The 15895-nt window shown below is 46.7% G+C and overlaps 1 protein-coding gene across 3 annotated transcripts in view; it reads left to right on the plus strand.

Annotated features, from left to right (window-relative positions):
• The window catches only part of Ctnnbl1 (catenin beta like 1), a 171611-nt gene that overhangs the window by 79187 nt on the left and 76529 nt on the right, over positions 1-15895 (plus strand). For all 3 annotated transcript variants that reach the window (XM_042276680.2, XM_042276681.2, XM_042276679.2), the window contains exons 8-10: positions 7754-7826; positions 8053-8111; positions 9520-9668. In XM_042276680.2, coding sequence (XP_042132614.1) covers positions 7754-7826; positions 8053-8111; positions 9520-9668 — 281 coding nt within the window. The remainder of the gene's footprint in view (positions 1-7753; positions 7827-8052; positions 8112-9519; positions 9669-15895) is intronic.

The raw sequence follows: 15895 nt of genomic DNA on the forward strand, positions 1-15895 counted from the left end.
GAAATGATCAGGCCAAAGGGTATTTGCATCAGCATCTGAGGTAGGTGTTGCAGACTTGTCACCTGTCAAGATTGTCCCACTGATGTGAGAAGGTTTCTTGCTGTTCCCTTACAACACCAGGCATTATTAAACTTAAGGTTTTCTTTTTACACTTAGAAGTGAAAACTGATGCTATGGTATTTTAATTTAGATTTTTAAAATCAAAGAACATATATTGGCTTCTGGCTGTTTAATGGCCATTCATGGGCTTGGGGAAATAGTTCAGTGGGTAGTGTGCCCGTATATGCCTATAATCTCAACACATAGGAGGTGGGAGAAGAAGGATCAGAAGTTCAAAGTCCTCCTCTACCTCCATAGCAAGTTGCAGGCCAGCCTGGGCTATATGAGCTTGTCTCAAACCAACAATAATATAGCTGTTCCTATACATTTTTTAGCTTCATATTTGTATCCCTTGTTCTCAAGTCTATTGGGTTCATTTTCTTTCTTAGCATGGTGTCACCATCTTTTTAACAATGAGTGCTATCCCATAGAATAGAGGAGAAAAGGAGGGCATGGCCATTAGCTTGACCAACTGTGTAATAGGAGGCAGTAGCCTATGTGTCAGTACCGTGGTCCTCAGCTGACAAGGTAACAAGGAGCACTTTAAGGAGGAGTTATTCTTGAAGTGGTCATGGCTTGTCCCGAAAGTCTGGGGTGTATCAGGTCAGGCTCATCCTCTTTGTCTTGGCAGGGCTAAGGGGAAGGCTCTCCCTGACAGTCTAGGTCTTCTCCAGCCCTACTCGCATAACCATTGGCTCCCATTAACCAGCAACATAGACACGCATATGCCTATCAAAGGATACTAAGCCCACCTGGTACTGTGTGGCGACAGGCGCATTTGCCAGGCAGGGCCCAATGCACTGAGCCCCCTGCGAGCCTCTCCTCCTCCCACTTAGGCCTGTATCCAGCAGGTAGCTAATTCAACACTGCCATCTTTGCATCTTCCTTTGGACTTCTGAGTCTGAGTGCTTTGGCTTTAAACCGTACGTGATCTGCAGACAGTTCCTTTCCCACCTCCTGCCTCAGTATCCAGTATGTGTTCCCCTTCTCAAGGCCTTTGAAACACTTTGGGAATGAGTGGTGGAAGAGAGGAGAGTCATAGCTGATGGGAAGGGATAGACAGTAGGGTCCTATCTGAAAACACATAAAACAATCTGTGAAGTCAGGACAAGTTTTTTCAGTTCCTTGGGACTTAATAATGAATTTAAGGATCATTCTTTAAAATTTCTCTATTGGAAGGAGGGAGGACAGGGAATCTGTGGTTGGTATGTAAAATGAATAGAAAATCTCTTAATAATAATAATAATAATAATAATAATAATAATAATAATAATAATAATAATAATGTCTCTGTCCTTTGACGTGTATTCAAATGTGCCACAACACCCTTCTTTCACTTGCTCTTCTCGCTCTGTCTCTGTCTCTCTGTCTCTGTTTCTCTGCCTCTGTCTCTGTTTCTCTGCCTCTGTTACTCTGTCTCTGTCTCTGTTTCTCTGTCTCTGTTTGGCTCTTGCTCATTCTTTCTTTTTTTGGAACTGATTATATAGGGAGAGAAATTGAGAACTTTGGGTGTTTAGTCTGAACTCCATTTGCTATTTTAGCAAGCTATTATTGAGTTTTGCCTTAGGGCACAGAAATTTGTATAATCCCCTGGACAGGAATAGCCTCATTGCTATCTAAAACTATGTTCAAGGTTTCCGGTATTTAAACAGTGAATTGCTATTTGGTAGTTTTACTGGGAAGCAAGTCCCCTTAGAAAAACCCAGTGCTGGGTGGAATGTTTGGAACGTTCACAGAAGCAAGCCAGGCTGAAGGGAGGCCAGCAAGAAGCCATGACTTTTGAAGAGGCTTCGTTCTGGTTCCCCAGCCTAAGAGAGTGCACGTTGTAGTCTTCACCAGCATCAGCCTGGGAAGCAGCCCTAGGAGGGCTAGGCCCAGAGCCGGTTCTCCCTGGGGGCTTGTGGCCACAGCCAGTCCTTCACTTGTCTACCTTGTTTTCTTTAGAAAACAGATTCTCTTTCCCACCACTGAGGTCCCATGAGGTGACTGAAGACTAATATGAGAATGCTTTTCAGTTGTGACCATCCAGGCAGCCAGGGCTTTCAGCAGGGTTTGTGTTGAGATCACTAGTGCAGCTTTAAAAACCAAGACTACTGTCCTAGTTAGGGTTACTGTTGCTGTGATGAAACACCATGTCCAAAAGCAAGACGGGGAGGAAAGGGTTAATTTAGATTATACTTCCATATTGTAGTGCAGTCATTGAAGGAAGTCAGGTTAGGACTCAAAACAGCAGGAACCCAGAGGCAGGAGCTGATGACAACCTTGCTCTTCATGGCTTGCTCAGTCTGCTTTCTTACAGAACTCAGGACTACTAGCCCAGGGGTGGCACCACCCACAATGGACTGGGCCCTCCCCCACCAATCACCAATGAAGAAACCACCCTACAGACTTGCTTATAGCCTGATGTTATGGAGGCTATTTTTCACCCAAGACTTCCTTCTCTCAGATGACTCTACCTTGTATCAACTTGACACAAAACTAGACACACATGTACCATCTCAGGTTCTACTGTTAGTATATTCTAGAAACATTCCTTGTATAGTCTTAGTGTATATCCCTCACTAAGATCTACTGGGCTCTAGAAAGTGAAGCCTCTTTTCCGTCCTTATCCTGCAGACTGATACAGTGGGAAAGCTACTTCATTTTCAGTGGCTCTCCATCAGCCTGCCGTGATGGACACACCTCTGCTTCGGAGCCCACCTTCCTGCCTGCTTTAAGGCCCCTTCTGGCTTAGTCTGGTCTTTTCATTCCTCAGCTCTGAAATTTTAGCCTTGTTACCTGTTGCATAGTTCCTTTGCTTATCCTCTGTACTACAAAAATAAAAATGTCAGGCCTCTGTTTTGCTTATGTCCCTGTCTCTACCAGACACAGTACCTTTTTTTCTTCTGTATTTTTAAATATACAGAACCACTGTGAGACAGCTTGAGTCCCTACTCTTCCATAGTCTGCATTGTTCTTAGACTTGGAAGGAAGTGCGTAAGTTGTATTGTGGATAAGTAACTAAAAGTCCAGACCTACAGATGCTAACTAAGTGCCTTGCCCAAATCCACCTGGGCAGAGCCGGAGCGGGCACTTAACCCACACCGCCGGAAGTGTGTTCTCATGGGCCTTCCCATGAGGCTGCTTTGCCTCCAGCGCATCCGCCATTCTGGTTCCTGAAAACCAGCCCCTTCAGGTTCTTCCTAATGGATTTCTCCTGGTTAGCAGGTCTGGGTTCCAGTGTCCAACCACACTTGTGCCACACACTGGGACACCTTTTCTTCATCCGGAAAGTAAATGTAATCTCATCACGCAGCTGACCTCCTTACCAGGATATCCTGAGTGGAACAGGCCTGGCTCGCTCTCTTGCATCTCCCCCAGTCTTTTCTTTTGTGGTTCCTTACAGAGTCTTAGATCCTCCCAGCTGTACTTAATCTTCAAAACTAGGGTTGAGCCTCGGGTTTTAGCAAGCCCTCATGGTGAGTGATGGGAGGGAGAGTCTCAGAGCTGAAATTCTAGAAGCCTTATGTCTAGCTTGTTGGATTAAACCCTCCATTTTGACTGACGATCCATACTTATTTAGGGATCCTTCAGTAATTCTCAGTGAGGGCCAATGGGTGGCAGGCACGTTAGATGCAGATCATGCTGCTTCATGCTGGTAGCCTAGCAGCATGTAGCAAGAGTCATGGGGCTTTTTCATCCACCAAATGAAACCTCTGGAATTTGTCCTAAGGAGGATAAGACCCATTGCAGAGAATGGTATTAGATGGATTAGCAAGTGAACAGATAAGTGTCTCTGGCAGGAGAGACACTATATCAGTTTTTTACATGGGCACTGCAAATGTTAGGATGCCGTGTACTATTGAAAATCACACTAAAACCAGAAGTTTTCTAAAGAATGAAACTAGGATTCCCACTGAGTTTCCAGTTAAATCAACATTCCAGGAACCATTGCCACATTCAGCACGAGCTAATCAATTCACAACTGGTCAAATTAAGCGGCCGGTATGGCTGGCTGATGCAAGCTCCTCGGGCCCGGGTGACTGGAGGTTGCTTTGACAGTTGTAAGGGACTGGCAATGTGTCTGACCCCTGCCCCCACCTGTGTTCAGGTGAACTGCAGATATAACCTCCAGCCTCTGGCCGTGGGTGGTAGCATAATTGTTTCCTACTTTCCAAAAAAGCAGCAGCTCCCAAGAAGAAGTTTAATTTTATTCAAGGCTAGTCCATGTTGAGCACAAACCTATGCTTGACTCTGCAATTACTCTGACAGCTGAAAGATTTAGGATCACCATGCTTCTGGATGGAAGAACCCTGCAAGCTCCAAGTCCCCCTGGTTTACACTGGAATATCCAAGAGATGGTAGCTGCCCAGTGAACTCTCCTCCTTCCTCATTCCGATGAAATGTCTTTGTTATTTGGCAGTTTATATTGTGGAATCTCTGGCTGAGATTCAATAGAAGTCGTTTCCTTGGTACATTTTGTCTTTGGCTAGCCACAAAGGGTTAGTCTTCCTCATTTCTGCCTGCCCAGCTTCAAGTGTCCGTGCCTCCATTGTCTCTGCGTTTTCCCCAGCTGACACTGACTTTCGTGTATTAACTGCCCACCACATGTAAACTACTCTTCTAGATCCGTGCATGTGTATTTCTAGTCCACATAAACGGCTCTGCCGAAAGCATGCAGCTGTCCCCAGTTTTCAGATGAGGAGAGAGCCTCGTGGAAGTGGGGGGGGGAGCCAGTAAGCTGGGCCCGGCTCTCTCCAAAGCAGCCTCCTCTTGCCAAGCTGCCTCAGACTAGTTCCACATTGCATGGCTCAGGGCTGGGAATGGTCATGTCTAAACATTTTGGTTTCCTGATTAGATCTCTCCTTTGTCCGATTTCTCAAAAAGAGAGCTTCTGTTTTAAGAAGAAGGTGATAGACTTCCGATTTGGGTTTTTTTACTTGGGGTAAACTAGAGATTCCTTACTGTTGCAGAGAGCAGGACCTGGGGCTCCCCTGAATGACCAGGAGTCCGCAGTAGAGGACTCGGTGCTGGGGGCGTGGGAAGAGTGCTCATTCAGTTCATTTAGTGCAGCCACCTCAGAAGGAAGATGTGCCACATAGGAGACCTTGTGTTAGAGAGCAGAGTCGTTTGACTGTGAGCCCGGTATGGTGAGTGGTTAGAGCTGGGACTAACTCACACATTCTGATTCCAGTCCAGGAGCCTCAGTCCACACTGTGCCTTAGATGCTTTCCTATTACTCTGCATGATTCAATAGTAACCCTCCAAAGAAGGTTTGTTTTAAAAAGAATGTATTGCCTATGATTGTTTATTTATTTAGTGTATGCATGTGTGTACCATGGTCTGCATGTAGGGTCAGGGGACAACTTTCTGGAGTCATTTCTCTCCCTCCACCAAGTGGGGTCAAAATCAGGTTGTCAGGCTTCATGGCAAGTACTCCTAGCCTAACTGCTATCCCAGAAGTATTGTTTTAATTTCCATTTTACAGATGGAGAAACAGACAAAGAACTTTATTTGGGTCATAGATCTTGTTACTGGTTCTTGGTGTTCTTGTTTTCTCAGTAATTTTGTTTTTACCATGATGGTTTATTAGGTAGTTAGATACAGAGGGCTAGCTGTGTGTGTGTGTGTGTGTGTGTGTGTGTGTGTGTGTGTGTGTGTGTGTGTGTGTGTGTATGAATCCTAGCAATTCAGTAGTGTGTGTGTATGAATCCTAGCAATTCAGTAGCTATTTGAAGGGGAAACACCTATACATTAGAAGAAAGCATCATCGATTTCATCTTAAATGCTCCAGTCACTACTAACGGAGTGTCCCTCCTCATCTACTCTTCACTGGTTTTCATGTAGCCACTACCAAACCCTGCTTCACAAAGGTGTGATGTCATTAGAAGAAAGGGATCTTGAGCTGGAGTATGCAGCGCTCCACAGCTGTCAGGTGTCACCAGCTTTCCCCTGAAAATCTCATCATAGCCCGTGGGGAATTCAGTCCACCACCCCAGTCACCTCAGTCAATCTGGAAACACCAGACCTTGGGGCACATAGGTCGTGGCAAGTTCTGCAGCGGTGACAGGGGTCAGCTTTAATTCACCTGTTGACTGTGGTGCTTCATCTGTCTTACATACAGCAAGTGCTCACTAATTGTTACTGAAAGGAGAGAAAGACCCCTCCTAACTTTGAGGCAGAAGTTGATGAAATCCACTAAAGGACAAGAGGCATGGAAGCCCAGAAAGACCATTGATGTGGTGGCCTGGTGTCACTGGTCCTCCCTTCATTTAAGAGTGTCCTGTTTCAAAATACCTTGGCTTTTGAAAAGCTGCATGTAAGTTGATATGACTAAAATTATTTAAAACCTAAGCGCCACACTGGAAGATTAAGTCATTTGAATAAGTGATTTTATTTTTTTAAAGAAGCCTTGATTCTGACAGAGATGCCCACTACTCGGCTTTCTACCCCATGTTTTGAGTTTATAAAAGCATCTTTCTTCAGGTGAGTGATACATTGGCCTGTACTTAAGCTCTGGCTGTTAGACAGATTTCTTGAAATAAGGCCTCCAGCTTGCCGGGGAACATACGGTGCAGCCCACATGTGTACGAACAACCTTGCACTTACGGGTCAGAGGCCGCCGTCCTCCCGAAACCCTGTGGGGTGCACTTTGGCTTGATGAGGAGGACGTGCACAGAAAACTGAAGCGGCGCTGGCTATTGCGTGATTAGACACCGCCACCCTTCCTCCTTAAGTTCAAAGTCAACATCCAAACAGATCTGGGAATGGCTCGAGGTGATGACAGAAGGCCTAGCTTCGGTGTGGACACTTGCCCTGGTCCCCGCAGCTACAGAAGTTATTTGTCATTTTAAGAACTTGAATACAAAGCAGGGGTGGTGCTGATTAAAGTCATCCTCTGCTGCCTGCATCTCAAGGAACTGGTTCCCACAAATCAAAGCACCAGTGAGGCTTGCTTGCACCGGTATCGAAGGGTGCCGTAGATGGTGCCATGTTGAAGTCTTGCAATTGAAGTCACTGGACAGCCATGAAAGATGGCCCCTGCAGTGGACGTGTCCCTTCTGAGTCTTCAAGCTGCAGAGCACACAGCAGGGGAAGAATTGTGGGTAGTAATTTAGGTATTAAAATATTAACACATTTTTGCATATTTTATGCGGTTTCCTTTTTAAATAGTAGGCAGATTATGGCCTACAAGCAGATAGGTTTATGGTTTTAAATTAAATATTAAACATTAAAAAAATTCCAAAAGGAGCTACTTCGTTATAAATATTTTTAGCTAATCTGAACAAGAGCTTGCTTTCTTTTCACTTCTGATTGTGCATCAGCTAATTTACAACCTCATTTTGTGGTTGTAACTTGTAATTTGGAGTTTCATGCATTTTAATCTTATAAGTTCAAAACTTTCTCTTATTTGCCTTGGGCACACACAGTATTTGGACTTAAAATGTGGACTCAAGGTAGGCTTCGTGGAGGAGGGTGCATTCAACACACTGGGCAGGGCTACCATGACCGTCCTCCTCCACTTACTGTGGAATACCTGCGCCTAGTCTCTGAACTAAATCATGGTCTCCCTTAACCTGATTTTCCTTTAACTTCCTCGTCTCTAGTGGGTGAACAGTTTGCCCAGAAAGGGATCGAGATGCCTTAATGGCTTCCTCATATCTGTTTCCTACAGGCCAAGATGCCCTTCGATGCCAACAAGCTGTACTGCAGTGAAGTGCTGGCCATCCTGCTCCAGGACAATGATGGTGAGCTCCCTCCTGTAGAGACAGGGCCAGGCTGGGAGCCACACTCAGATGCTCATAGCCTGTGAACTTGCCTTTGGCGTCGCCCGGATCCTCTGCTCACTCTCTCTGCAGCTTTTGTGCTCTGTCAAGCTGTATTGATTTTGTTTGCTGATGGATCAGTGGTAGACGGCTGTAAAATCTGACAGTTGGCTTCATTTTTTTTCTCCCTCTATTTTCCTCCTTTTAGAAAACAGGGAGTTGCTGGGGGAGCTGGATGGGATCGATGTGCTTCTTCAGCAGTTATCCGTGAGTAATCTTTCTGCTTCCTGTGAGCCATGAAGGTCCATGGCCTGCCATAAGTGGGTGGAGCTGGAAAACATGAGAAGGAACAGCCATGGGGTACACCAGGGCAGGCTGGAGGTCACACTGGTGGCACTCGGTTTGCCTCCTTTTCTTAGTCACTGGTTCTTTCTGACAAAGTGTCACTGTGAACCTGGTGAGTCCTTTCCTGACTATTAGCCCAGAGGCAGCAAGCTTTCCTCTGTGTCCTTAGGCCAGAAAGAGCAGTTACGCTCATTTGCCTTACTCCCGACGTTGTCCCCTTCCTTCCTTTTGGTCCACCCCTAAAGGAGTCTGCTCATTCAGGCTCTAGATGAGCTCAGGGAGAGCCACTTCCGGCACAGCGGGCTTGAGGTCATGGGGACAGTAGGGACGGTTGTGGCACTGCAGGCAGGAGTGGGAAACTGGAAACTGCCATTTGCTTTATGAAAGAAATGTAAATCCAGTTGAAACGTTAGCCTGCTGGCATTGTGGAAATGCCATCGAGATTTCTTCTAACAAACCTCATCTGTGTTATCCAAAACAGCACTGGAAATAGATCATTTGGATACAGGCTGGAGAGTGTTGAGTGTCTGGGATGGCAGTTTGCACTCAGCTTCCCTGTGGTGCCAGCCTAAAGTGACTCGGCCCCTACCCTAAAAATGGGGCTTTGTGGTGTGAAGCTGTTTCCTGTTTCCGGTCCCCATGAGGTGCTCGGCCTTATCCTGTGCGATCACTGATCCTATGGGGCTGCTGCCTACAGGGCTCAGAGGCGCTCTCCCAGCCTTTGCTCAGCTCTAGTATGCAGACCCGCCCAGATCCCTTCCTGAGATTTTGAGCCCCTACTACTGAATGAGGGGTTCAGCAGTCCTGTTGAGAAGCAGCACCTCTTCACATGAGATAGGATTGACTCCTCTGGGTTGTGGGCATTAGAAGGCGAAGAGAGCTGGTGGGGTTGAACTGTGCAGGAGCAAGGATGTAGGGGTCTCTGCCAGAGTTGGTTTTGGACCTGAACTGTGGTTTCAGAGGTGTTCCCCTTCTATTTCACTGTGTCTGCCCCTTAGGGGCTTGTCTGTTTCTGTCATAGTTCGCAGTGGAAGAGGGTTGAGGGGTGCTGTTTTGTTTAGTTGATCTGCCCCCTTGAAGCTGTCAGTCACTCACGGACCCAGTGCTCGGCTAAGTGTTTAGTGTGTTTATATGAACTGGTATGTATGTATTTAGTGCCCACAGGTCAGAAAACTGTTTCTTTAAACTGGAACCTGGCGAGAGCTTCCTTGGAGAGTTCTGTTTACTTGGTGGGGTATTCATGACAGGCAGGCTTTGGAAAATGTTGGATGGTGGCTGATGATGAAACAGCATTCGTTGATGGCTCCTTTCTGCTCTCGGTGTTTGGCAGGTGTTTAAAAGACACAACCCCAGCACAGCGGAGGAGCAGGAGATGATGGAGAACCTGTTTGACGCCCTCTGCTCCTGCCTGATGCTCAGCTCCAATCGTGAGCGCTTCCTGAAGGGCGAGGGCCTGCAGCTCATGAACCTCATGCTCAGGTATGCTTCTGGGGCTGCCTGTGAGCTTGCCCCCCTCCTCACTGGCGCCTTTCTGTTTGCCCCTCACTGCTAGTCTGGATTTAGGGTGTGTAGCTGTGGTCCATTAGTCACTTGAGTTTCCCATTAGTTGAGAGCAATGTTTATTTGGGGATGTGTTCTAATGTGTCTGATCTTTTCTGAAATGAGGATTGGTGAACAAAGGTGTATATTGTTTGTGTGCTGGGTGTCAGTTGGTAATGTGGCCACTACCTTGAAGGGCCATGTCTTTGTTCTTTTGTTCTGTTGGTTTTGGGAAAAGCTAAGTATAACCTTCTAAACCAGTGGTTCTCAATCTTCCTAATGCTGCGACCCTTTAATACAGTTCCTCATGTTGTGGTGACCCCAACCATGCTACTTCATAGCTATAATTTTGCTACTGTTAGGAATCATAATGTAAATATCTGATACGCAAAAATATCTATGCAACTCCTTTGGGGTTCGTGACCCACAGGTTGAGAACCACTGTTCTAAAACTTAGCTCAGTTTTCTCTGTAGCCTCCATAGACCCCTCTATCTATATTTCTGCTGTTGACAGCAAAGTATTTATTTGTATTCATTCAGTAATAAATTCTGCATGCTGTGGGCCTAAGCACAGGGAATATGAAAATGTGAAGGATGGTTAGAACTTTGGGTTTAGTGCTTTCTTTAATGTATCTTTTTATTTTTGTTCTAGTCTCTAAAGGTGACACTGCTCCCATGTCTGATTCCTCCACGGAATCTGACAGTTGGAAACAAATGCTTTGTTTTGATGACTGTTATTGAGAAATGTTGTGAAGGAAATACTTGACCCTGGGAAGGAAATAGAGTTTCTGAGGAGGTGACCAGAGTGGAGGACCTCTAAGGGACAGCTTTTGAAATTGAGAGGCACTGGGTAGTGTTCTAATCTTTATGGAATTCATGGAACTGAGCCAGGGTCCGCCATCTTGAAACCTCTAGTCACGTGCAGTGACAACTCTGAGCAAAGCTATGTCTATGAAAATGTCTTACTAATTTGGCATGCATTTATTAAGTGTAATTGAAACTGCAGGCATCCAGTCTGTTTCCTATTAGCATGTTGTTAGGCACTGTGCTTGCTAAGTGTCAGGCTCCTCCTTCCGGAAGCGAAGATGCCCGCTCTGTGACCCGAGCATAGCCTGTCTTTGGGTGGACACTGTCTTCTAGGTTTGTTGTTGTTGTTGTGTTTTTTTTTTTTTTTTGGTTTTTCGAGACAGGGTTTCTCTGTGTAGCTTTGCGCCTTTCCCGGAACTCACTTGGTAGCCCAGGCTGGCCTCGAACTCACAGAGATCCGCCTAGCTCTGCCTCCCGAGTGCTGGGATTAAAGGCGTGCGCCACCAACGCCCGGCTGGTTTGTTGTTGTTTTGTTTAAACATTTTAGTCCTGTCACACTCTAATGTTCCATATTGTTTCTTTTTTTCTTCATGAGAATGCAGTGACTACTTGAGGGACACAGGGTACATCCTACATAGCATTCTTCTGTTGTTGACATTGCGGCCATTTCCAATGTTTTGTTATCATGACAAACTCCACAATGACCAGTTTTGTGTTTTAAAAAATTTGGGGATTATCAATGTCCGTATCTCTAAAATTCCTTTTCTTTAAAAGGCTTGTGGAGGGCTGAGGTATGTGTGTCATCCAGTGTATCCTAGACCTTGGATTGATTGAAAATCTTTTGAGAAATTGCTTTTAAAAGCAAATTGTTTTTTAAAGTGCAGAGAGAATTATGGAAAACTATTCAGTGGCCTGTACTGTTGAGCTGATTCTGGCTTTCCTTTCTTAAGATTGTTTATCTCTGACCCTTCGAATTGCCAGTCCTCTATTGAAGTGACCACTGTCTCTCAAGCAACAGCACTCACAGTATTGGCTTTCTGGGTGTTCTAACCTTCAAGCTACACTCTACAGGGACTTCCCCTAAGCTTCTTACAGCCCTGAACTGCCAGTGTCTGTGGATGGTTGAGTGCCGACATGAAGTGATGAATTCCTGCGGCATATGGCTCCGTAATGTGTAGCAGTGGGGAGCTGAATAAATAACCAGAAATAGGGATTATTCAAACAGGAATGCTGAGGTTCTGGGAGGCTAATTAAAGAGCTCCGAAGGACTGGAGCCAGAGCCTGTACCTCTCGGATCTACCTCTCAGTTTTCAGTGCTGACGTTGCTGTGACTCCATCTTTTGAATTAATTAGCGGTATTCACAGACTCAGCATTTCCTTTTGTCTCTTGTCCATGCTCTTTGTTTCTCATTGTTTTTCTCCTTCTGACTTCCAAATGGAAAGTTTGGGAAGGAAAATTTTCCCTATTATATTTAAGTTGTCCTCTGTCTAGAGAAAGCCCATCAAAACTAGGATGCCGGAACACTAGAAGGGTGGGAAGCTTTCTGTGGGTCCGTTGCCCCTGGATATGAATTTTCACTTGATTCCATTAGTCTCTGGACTCCTGGAGAGGCCAGCTCGCACAGAAGGCAGTCCATGGGGTCGGGTGGGAGGATGGGCTTTGGAGTTGAGGTGATTATGGACTTGGAACACGGGCCTCTCATCTACAAGCTCTGGATATTTGCTGAGTTGCTTTAAATTTCCTGCCTCTGACCTTATTTACTTATTTTTATGAAAAGTAAGAGAAATCATGCTAAACTTTCAAGGATTTTAAGGGAACCTATTTTATAAAGTTGGGCCACTCAGAGCTACTAACACATTGATACTATGTACTATGTTAATTGTATGCTAAGTGCTAGGCCTATATGGCAAACAAGACAAGATTCCTGCCCTTAAGAAAGTTAGAGGCATCTGGGTGGTGGTGAAAGTGTGTACCTTTAATCCCAGCACTTTGGAGACAGGCAGGTGGATCTCTGAGAGGCCAGCCTGGTCTACAGAGTGAGTTCCAGGATAGCCAGGGCTACACAGAGAAACCTGTGAGTGAGTGAGTGAGTGAGTGAGTGAGTGAGTGAGTGAGTGAGTGAGTGAGAGAGAGAGAGAGAGAGAGAGAGAGAGAGAGAGAGAGAGAGAGAGACTAGTGAGAAAGGCAGACACTGAGTAATTACTATACCTAGTGCAGTGACTATTAAGAGGAGCAGTTTTCCCATATGTACTTAGGAAAGTTTTTAACTTTCTGATTATAGATAAGCAAGGAGCACCAGGAAGGTAGTTATTTATGCACATGAGCAGGCGCATGTGCTCATATGCACACACCCTCACACACACACCCTCGCACCCTCCTGCTCTAACCCAGACCCTTGTTTCCTCTGATAGCAGCACCCTTGGTGTGCGTGATTGACCCTCACGATGGCAGCCTTCTGCTCGTGTTACTTCTCCAGCCTGATCTTCCGCCCTCGTAACTGCTGGGTGTGGAGCCCTTTGCTGGACACTACTGGATGGCCAGCGTGGTTATCTGAGTCCCCAGCTAGATTATAGGCTTTTTTTTTTAAAACTCTGTAGTCCTGGCAAGTCTGGACTCATAGAGATCTGCCTGCCTCTGCCTCCCTAGTTCTAGGATTTAAGGCGTGCACCATCAGACCCAGCTTGGATTGTGAGCTTCTGAGAGCAGGGACCCGATCTTCTCGTGTACAACAGATGTACATTGGCTTTCATCTGGCTTTCTTCTCTGTGTGAGCCAGAAAATCGGAGAATGTTCTTACTGTTTAGAGAACCACTGATGCGGAATTCCTAACAAATCCCTGCAGAGAGGCCACAGAGAGGAGAGAACTTGTTTAAAGACCCTGGAGTGAATACTCCACCACCTCTTACCTGAAGTGGTTAGCCCAGGATTTCCCTGCCACCTTTGTAGAAGATGAAGAGCACAGAACAGCCTGTGGGTGTTTGTGATACTGATCCTCAAGGTTCAGGAAGACCAAGCTGCGGGGCAGCTCCAGGCTCCGCCTGTGCCCGCAAAGCCAGCACAGGTTCTGGCTTTGTCCTCTTTGGGCCTTGAACTCTCAGCTGTCTTCCCTCATCTCCCAAGTCCTCCTGGGCTGTGGTTTGGATGGCATTTCCTGCCTCCGTTCTGCTCCAGGTTCAAGGCAGCCTTCAGCAGATGTTGATGGGACTGAGCTCTCGTTCCACCCAGTTTTCACCTCTCAGGCCTTTGTCTTCTTCCCCCCACCACCCAGGTGAGTGGTCCGGTGCCTTTTGCTCATTCGTATGCTGTCTGGGTTTCACAGTACTTGACGGAATCAATGTGTGTGTTGGGGGGGAAGGGTATTTTGTGTATTTTGTGCTTCTCTCACTGCCAAAGAACAAATGACGTTTTGGAAAAGAAGAAACAATTGTTGTGGTCATATTGAGAGTGAGTCTCGTGTGATAGAAGCAGCAGGCAGCCATCCTATCCTATAGGAGCCACAGTGAAAGAAAGAAAAAACACATTTCCCATGTGCTCCCATAGCTGATAGCTGAGCACAGAATGGGGTGGGGCAAAAGGTGCAGAGGCCCTGGGCAGTGCCCAGCATGGCATTGACAGGGAGAGAGAAGTGGCCCTGATACACAGGTGTGCCATGCCTGGCCTCCGTCTTGGTCCAGAATTGAGAACAATGGCAGAGAATGTAGGATAGCCTTTGGTGAGCAGAGAGGGTGTGGGGTGGCCTTTGGTGGACAGGAGAAGAATTGTGGTAGGAGCATGAGCCAGCTGGTATTTTTACAGAGATGGTTGAGTGAAAAAATTCAAAGCTGGGTGTGGTGACGAATGCCTTTAATACCAGCACTTGAGAGGCAGAGACCCTGAGTTTGAGGCCAGCCTGGTTTACAGAGCAAGTTCCAGGACAGCCAGGGCTATGCAGAGAAACCCTGTCTCGAAATACTTTAAAAAGGGGAGGGGGAGCTAACCCTCAGAGGAGTTGAGTTTATCGCACTGTTTAAGGATGTGGTGGATCAGAGGGCGGTTTGCAGAGTTATAGGCAGTTTGGAGTGTGGCAGGAAGGGGAGGCCGTTCTGTCACTGCCCCAGGTGCCCTGAATGAGCCGGGTCTGCCACTCACTCCGTCCCACAGATGGCTCTCTCTGATGAGAGGCTAGCTGCTCCAAATAGAAGAATCCAATAGATCTGGGTTAATTTTAGCCTGTGCTCCAAACCGTCTTCTGGCACCACCAGCAGGCACTCTTCACCAGTGTGTCCTTGTGTGGGAACAGTTCGGTGCTCTTTAAGAACTGCAAAGCCAGTGGGACAGGAAGAATTACATTGTCAGTTTCCTTGAAAATGTTGACATGAGGCTTATTACTTCTGTAGTAAACCCTGTTCCAGTTAGGAAGAGAGGAGACCACCGTGCTCCCCAGAGATGTGTTCAGTGCAGCCGGGGTTGTGTAGCAGAAACACAGTGAGCCCATCTCGGTTATTAACTGTAAAGGTGAAAAGAGGACCGGAGGACACAGTCACATCCGTCCAGGAATCACTGTTCTTGTTTGGTTGCTTTCTGCTCTGAGAGATTTCAGTAAGGTTTTCCTGACTCGAGAATGTGACCGAGAGGGTGATGCCATTGTCTGCAGAGTAGGGCTCAGTGGGCCATTGAGCAGGGCTGTGGCCAGGTGGATGGGCAGAGAGGGCAGCCTGGGCCTTGGGTGTTGGCTCCCTGCTCTCGCCCCTGCTCTCCTGTTGTTTTGTCTTAGAGAACATGCACTTCCATTCTCGTCCTCCGCCGTCTTTCAGGAGCTAGAGTCTTCTCTAGCCTCCAGTCTCTCAGGGTCAGGCAGAGGAAAGCACTCGCAGGCCTGGAGGGCAGCTGTGCTGCTGCTGCGGGGCTGAAGATGGCCTGTGTTCGGAGCTATGGATACACACAGTGGACTTGTCTTCTTCCCCCCGCAAGCCAAATATCACTGTTCTGTCTTAGATGGATCCCGATAGTTTGCACCTGTTCTCTGGGAACCAGACAAATGCTTCACAGGCACAAAGCAATCTATTCCCCAGCCCTGCAGGCTGGACGGTACCACTTCATAAACAGAGTGCCATGGTAGAAGCAGATTAGCTGACAGGAGGTGGTGGCAGACCTGTCTGAGCCTTTCTGTCTGACTTGATAGCTCTTCCTCAGTCGAAGGTAAATTGCGCATATTTGAAGTGTCTATTTGATGAGTATTGCCGTGTGTAGACCCACCCTCCACACCCTCGCCACCTGCGTAATGACAGTTGTCTTTATCACACCACGTGTTTCCTTGTACCCTTTCACTCCATAAATCCTCTCTGACGCATTGTTTCTAGGTAACGATCGATTTGCTTTC

Source organism: Peromyscus maniculatus, chromosome 4 (assembly GCF_049852395.1).
Source record: "Peromyscus maniculatus bairdii isolate BWxNUB_F1_BW_parent chromosome 4, HU_Pman_BW_mat_3.1, whole genome shotgun sequence".
Lineage (NCBI taxonomy): Eukaryota > Metazoa > Chordata > Mammalia > Rodentia > Cricetidae > Peromyscus > Peromyscus maniculatus.